Genomic DNA, 7454 nt, shown 5'->3' on the forward strand with positions numbered 1-7454 from the left:
TGGTCTGGTGTTTTGTACTAGGTCCTGACGTGTGAGTTTTTGGTTGTGGATGCGGGCACAGTGTTCTTTGATGGCTCCATTTTGTAAGTGCATTGTTAGGCGTCTTGACAGGGTTGTGGTAGTCATTCCGATGTAGGAGGCGTATATGTATTATATATATATACACACACGTTCAATATTTCATAGTGTCAAATGTGCATGTGTATTTCTCCTTTGTGGAGCGTCAGTGACGCGAGTCTGTCAGGAAAAGCTTCCCCAAATTTTAAGTGAGCGCCACCTGTTATTTCCTTTTGTTTATGCGATTCTCTAAATTAGTGATGTGAAATTTCATCATGTGAATACCATGCTTTGTGGTAACAGTAATTAATATCTTGAAGCGTCCATTCGACTGTTCTACAAATCAAAATAAGTGAGAAAACAACTTTTAATATTGAATACTAAACTGTATTATTGACCATTATGAAATTACATTTATTTATTCTATTTGAAAATATCAATAACGTATGAAAATAGCCTAACAGTGATACGTTATTAATGTGGTTTATTCTTGATCAAACACAATAAACTTCAATAATTTATTTTTTGTTTTACTGCTGAGTTGAATTAAATGTATAAATGTTATCCTTTCACCTAGCTATGATATTGTTTATGAAATAATCCTTCCTGTAAAGCTTTTTGTAATAATTCTGTACAATGGGTCTGTAGTGATAATTTTGTTTGGTGAAGTGCTTATATTATTACTACCTTACAGGTTATGGCAATAATAATTATGGCCAGAATCGTGGTTCGAAAACAGTCATGTCAGTTATCCCATCCAATAAACACTTAAGGATAACTTTGCCACATAAACTGGAGAGAGTAGAGTACCTCCAAGAAACAAGCCTGTGGATACAGACTGCTTTTAGATATGTCATGGTTATAATTATTCCTAGTAAAAACATGGCTACTTGTAACCTTCTGGATAAGCCTGTAATCTCGTAGGACAAATACTCTGTATTAAACTTCTCTAATGAATATAATCCTGACGTTAAATGATAAAAATCAGATATTAAACCAACAACTTTTCATCCTAGAGTTACTGATATCTGATAATAGTTTACTGTAGATTTACTTCTTCTTCTTCTTCTTCGGCTCTGTTCTTTAGCAGAGGTCGTCCTTCTCCAGTCAAGTTTGTTCATTATTAGGTCTTCTGCAATTCTTTTCTCGTTCATGTCTTTTTTTAGTCCCATACTTCCAACGCGCTACTAGCCTTCCCTGTTTTCTCTTGTTGGTTACTGGCAGCTCTAATGCTCTCCTTATTACTTGTTCTTCATCTCTTCTCTTTATGTGACCTAACCACTTCAGCCTCGTTTTTCTTGTCTTTTTCTCGATTCCACGACTCCTGCCCTTTTTCTTAGTTTCCTATTCGTTCTCTTCTCTTTCATCGAAACTCCAAACAGCCATCTCAACATTCTCATTTCTGTTCATATCAAGAAGCCTTCTTTCTTCTTCAGAGTCCAAGTCTTGACTCTGTAGAGGAGCATTTGTCTAATCATAGTCATACACAGTTTGTTTTTCAGTGTCCTTGGTAACCTTTTGTCATAGATGACTGTGGTTACTTCCTTCCATTTATTCCAACCCGCCAGGATTCTATTTCTCACAACTTTCTAACTTCCTCCTTCACTTTGGGTTGTACTTCCCAAACATGTAAGGTCTTCTATCTGTTCCAGCGGCTTCCCGTTTATATCTGTGGTCTTAACCTTCTTATTCCTATATCTTCCACTCACCACGAGTTCAGTTTTCTAGCATTCACTTTCAATCCTCTTTTTTCCAAAATCTTCTGCCACACTTTAACTCATGTTTGTAGTTCCTTCTCAGGACAAGGTCGCCAGCGAAAAATAGCTCTCTCAGGGATCCCATGCGGCACTTCTTATTCTAGAAGTCAATTAAAATGACGAACAGCAGGGGATTAATGGCTGACCCTTGGTGCATCCCAATGTTTACTTCAAACTTGTCCACTTCTCGATGTACCATCTACACGATTTTTCCTTCATAAGTGGCTCTCACTAGTCTGGTCAGCTTTGCATGAACTTCTGTATTTCGGAGGCATCAATATACTAATTCTCATGGTACCCAATCTACAAGTGCATGGTATAACTTCTTGTTTCCTTCAAGGGGTACTTCTGGAACTGTCGCAGAATGAAGATTGCATCTATTGTTCCTCTCCCAGATCGAAATCCAAACTGTATTTCATCGATGTCTGTGACTTCCCATATTCTCATTTCCAGTACCTTTTCTTTCACTTTCAGTAGATATTCCACTAGTTTTATTCCTCTACAGTTTTCACACTCAAGAGGATCCCTTTCTGCATGTAGATATATATCAACAGGCACTCTCTCTGAATTCTACGAGTATCCGTTCTTTCATACATACATACATACTCAACTCCATCATCTTCTAGTGCCTTGACCATCTCAATGACAATCTTTGATGGACCTCCCTTATTATAAAACTTTTAACAAATCTGAAGACCTAAATAAAGGAAGTTAGAACTTTTCCGAAGATATCAGATGTCAGTAAATCTGCTGTAGGCCATAATCAGACGTCTGTAACTCCAGGTGCTAGTAACCTGAACAGAACATCACTTCTGAGATAAATATCCCTTTATCTGCTGCAGGCCATTATCAGTTATAAGTAAAACTGCTGTAGGCCATTAGCAGATATCAGTAAAGCTGTTGTAGGCCATTATCAGATATAAGTAAAGCTGTTGTAGGCCATTATCAGATATAAGTAAAGCTGCTGTAGGGAAAAAAAAGACTTCAAAGAATGGCATACAAAAAAGAGGCTAAAATAGTGGTAGTAGTGACGAAGAACGAGGCAACTAAACATTGGTATAAGAACATGGCGACACCAGAAGAGGAGAAGAAAGAACAAAAAATAGCCAAGCAAAGAGACATGGCAAAGAGAAACGTCAAAGGGATCAAAGTAATATAGGACAAAGATAGGAAGTTGCTGATAAATCAAAAGGCAGTAAAGCAGAGATAGAAACAACGATCTACTTAATACCAAAAATAAGACAGAAGAATTGGAGGAGACACCACCAATTGCAGGCCCAGTACTGGACGTCAGTAGAGCGGAGGTCAAAGAAGCAATCAGAAAAATGAAGATAGGCAAGGTTCATCTTCCTTAGAGCACCAGATCGGATTGTTTAGAAGTATTGTAATGGTCGTCTTCCTTAGAGCACCAGACATTTTAGCAAAAATGTAATAACTCCGGGTGTTTCGAGATTTTCTATTGTTGTTTTTCAATTGAAATAATTATGTTTTATTATAATGATCATCTTTATCTATATGATTAAAACGTACTCAATAATGTCTTTTAAGATAGTTAAGTTGAAGTTCCAGTAGTATTTTATTAACCTTTAGATACATCAGGAATATTATAATGATCTTTTATTTACGTCTCAAGAAAGCAACTTTCTAAAAAGCTCTCTACGTATCGGATTTGTTTGATTGTGATTTAAGTATTTTTGTCCTGAAGTTACAGATATATTCATAGTATTGTGATTTTAGCTAGTATTACAGATATTTTAGAACACATGTTATAAACACGTTTTTACAGATATTTCAATTGCATTTTAAAGATTTGTTAATGTAAGACAAGTGTTGCAGTTGGGTAGACTTGTACGCACATACCAGTTTTGTCGAACAAAATGATAGTTGTAGATGAAAACGCCCAAGTGCAAAAGATACTGCAAAGAACTTCTTCACTGAGCTTTGCAAGTATTAGAAGTGAATAAAAAAAGACATATTTACACACGGTATTTTTATCTCTAGTCAAATGTGTTTTGTTCATTCCAAACAAACTAAAGAAAGTCATCCTGATATCTGTAATTCTAGCTACAGTAGTTCATTCTCAAACCACGAGGGGAATTTCAAGTTGCCCCCCAGTGGCACAGCGGTATGTCTGCGGACTTACAACGCTAGAATCCAGGTTTCGATACCTGTGGTGGGCAAAGCACAGATAGCCCATTGTGTAGCTTTGTGCTTAATTACAAACAAACAAACAAACAAACAATTTCAAATTATTGTTAAAAAGACCACAATACTTACAACTAACTGCTTTAGTTACACTTACAAACTTTTAGTAATATTTTGATTAGTCATTTAAACTAGACTTACGAATACAGGGTTATCATGAAAAAATAAAAAAAATAAAACCACTTGTCTTAGAAATACAAAATGTGGCATATGGGACATTGATAAATTTGTTTTCTTGAAAATTTTAAAAATATATTCAACCAAAATGCATACAAGTTTCCAAATACTGAAACAATACTCGAATTCTTCAGTTTTTTCACTTATTTGTTATTTTTCTACCGGTTTTGTGACTTCAAAGGCCACTCTTCAGGATGTAATTTTACAGATTATCTGTAATGAAAACATTCAAATATCACTTTACAACTAAACATAAATAAACTGATCTAAATAAACATATTCCATATATGTTTATATCTTTGATTATATCACAAATTATTTCAGGTGGACCGTTATCTTGAACTCTGTCTCACCAACGTTCATTCACCAGCTTTGACATTTCCGAAACCAGATTGTGAAGGATATCTCAGAAGACTCGGGAGCAGATGGAAACGAAGATATTTCCTTTTAAAAGATGGCTCCCTGTATCTCTATCTAGACCGAAGTTCCCCAGCTGCAACAGGTTGGTTTAAGTAAAAGGTTCAATGTTCGTTTAACATAGACTGTTTTTGTTTGTTTGTTGTTGTTTTTTGGGGGAGGGAGTTCCACCGCTATCTTCGTGTGACTGTTGAGTAGTCGATAAACGTAAACTGTTTCTGTGTTCTCCTGTTTAGCTAAAAACAAAATGCAGAATTACTGTTCTGTATTCTTCTGGCTTATTTATTATCCACAGCTAGGCACAAACCGTCCGGTATGAATACAGTAACACAGATATTATCAATATCAAGTGTGAATACGAAAACATAGGTATTTTGAAAAAACTTCTGGTATTAACACAGAAACTCGGATATCTTATATTAACTCAGCTTGTTGCTTTGTAAATACGTCCAGTTAACCCCCCCCCTCCGCAACTACAACTACAACTAGCAGGACCAAACCTGGCAGGTGGCCCAGGAGAACATTTTATTTACACTGGCTGGTCAGTTTATTATGGCCTATGCCCAATAACGATTTGTACCACCCCTTGCTCGAATAATAGTTATGATGCGACATGGTATAGAATCCACAAGATGGCGAAAGGTGTGTTGAATAATTTTATACCCAATCAGTCATTAACATTGTACGCAATTCATGGAGTGGGGTAGGCTGAGGATAATGAGGGTGAATTTATCTTTCAAGTTCATCCCACAGATGCTTAATTGGATTGAGATGGTGGCCATGGGAGATACCTGAGGTCTCCACAATGTTCCTCAAAACCACTATTTGAGTTCTGTGGATGGAAACATTGTTATCTTGAAAGTCATCGTTCACATCAGGGTACACATGAAGCATCACTTGATGCTCGTGATCAGAAATTATGCTGAGGTAAGATTTTGAATTTCGTTCTTCCTTCTAAAGGGACCAAACGGCCTAGGATATATCAGAAAAAAAAACACACCAAAAACAATGCTCCAAGCCATGACTCCACCACCAAAGGTCTGAAATGTTGGTATTACACAAGGGGGGGGGGGTAAGTTATTATTGTGTCTTTTCTAAATCTGTCTTCTCTTGTGCAAAACTAGAGTAAAGCACGATTCACTGGGCTACATCATCTTTTGCCAGCTCTTATTATTCCAATTTCTGTACTTTGTACACCACTAAAGTCCAGTTGCTTATACAATAACCTTCTACTGCCATAGTCCATTTGTTGCGGCGTTTTTTTTTACAAAGTACGGCTGGAAATGGGCTTGGATTTCTTTGCATTGAATGTCTATAGTTTTATGACGGTCGGACTTTACCATCTTGTCTGACCGCTTTTCTTCCCTTTCTTTCTTTACGTGCTTGTGTCCACAATTTCTCCTCACAGAAAATATTTTATTTGCCTTTTGCTCGAATGTTCGATGTTTTGAAGAAGCCTACCAAAGAAACTGTCTTGGTACACCTACTAGACATACACCCACTATCATGTTAGACTGACAGGAAATGTTATTTTGTACTTTATTAGTTAAAAGGTGTTGTTTATAATAACTGGCATCAATTGCAAATAAATGAAAGTTTGAATGGTGATGATGACAGTGTAGACTGCACTCTATAGTAGAACAAAAAAAAAACTTGAATTTTAGTGCAACTATATCAATATAAATAATAATGCTGCAAGGATCACTTTACACATCATGTGATCAACTTACTTTGTATCAGTAGTTCAGGTCAGGCCCAGGTCTAAAGGGATACATAGATCCCAACAATGTGGCCAGCCAGGATATATTGCATAGTCCCCATTAGTCATCTCCTGTTGGTCACTCAGGCATGATGGGGGTCTAAGAGCTGGTTTTCAGGGTCGTTGAACCCGAATCTGATATGAGATTTTGTGTTCTTTGTCCCCCTCGAAATCCCTTGGATGCCATGTTTGAAACAGTATTCATACTCCTACTCACAAGCTAGCGAGAATACACATGGTACACGTGCTTAAGTACCATTGATGGGTGTCCTAATGGGCTTTTTTCGGGTACAGACTCTCATCGTTCGGATAACTCTAGTTCACCAAGATGAGCTAAAAATGCGTCTTGAGGGCCATCTATGCAATTAGGTCTAGAAGTAGATTTCCAGGTTGCTGAACTCGAATCTAGCAAAATGTTTTCTATTCCTGGCCCTGCGAATCATGGTGATGCCTTTGAAGACCGTAGCGACACTATTAAAGAATTTTATATCAAATGAATGTTGAAATGTAACTTTACATACAATATACATAAAACTATCACTAAATACTGTTCCTGTAAAAGACTAGGCTAACCTTAGTTCTCTGTAGTTTTCAGAACTCACCCATATGTATCTCTAGGCCAAAGTTACGCCGTAAGAACAAACGTCAGTTCAGTGGTATTCTGTAATCTTATGGGTTGTCCCTTAGCTACATCTAAACCCAAATTATTCGGTATAGATGCAAAACGTACAAAAGGTCAAATCTTAGATATTTGTATTTTTTATTATAAAAGCTGTAGAAAGCTCTGGTTCTAAACGATATTCACATGAAAAGAACCTGATAACTGATGATTCTTTGTGAGAGAATATTGTATGTAAGGCCTCTAACTAATTGTTGTTTATGAGAGAATTATATTTGTTGAACCTGAAAACTAATGGTTATGTGCGAGAAAGGGTTATGTGTGAAAACGTGTTGCCTTGAGAACCCGGAAACTAAGATTGTGTCTCAGAAAATGTTGTTTGTAGGCCTTTTGTTTAAAAAAAGATGTTTGCAGGACCATATAACTAATGATTTTGTATCAGAATGTTATGTTTGTAGAGACT

General features: G+C 36.6%; 1 protein-coding gene across 2 annotated transcripts in view; it reads left to right on the forward strand.

Annotated features, from left to right (window-relative positions):
• The window catches only part of LOC106470527 (serine-rich adhesin for platelets-like), a 77559-nt gene extending 72832 nt beyond the window's left edge, over window positions 1-4727 (forward strand). For both annotated transcript variants that reach the window (XM_022399133.1, XM_022399134.1), the window contains exon 10: window positions 4521-4727. In XM_022399133.1, the coding sequence (XP_022254841.1) occupies window positions 4521-4712 (192 nt within the window). In that variant the 3' untranslated portion in view covers window positions 4713-4727. The remainder of the gene's footprint in view (window positions 1-4520) is intronic.
• The last annotated feature ends 2727 nt before the right edge of the window (window positions 4728-7454 follow it).

This window comes from Limulus polyphemus, unplaced genomic scaffold (genome assembly GCF_000517525.1).
Source record: "Limulus polyphemus unplaced genomic scaffold, Limulus_polyphemus-2.1.2 Scaffold4065, whole genome shotgun sequence".
Taxonomy (NCBI): Eukaryota; Metazoa; Arthropoda; class Merostomata; order Xiphosura; family Limulidae; genus Limulus; species Limulus polyphemus.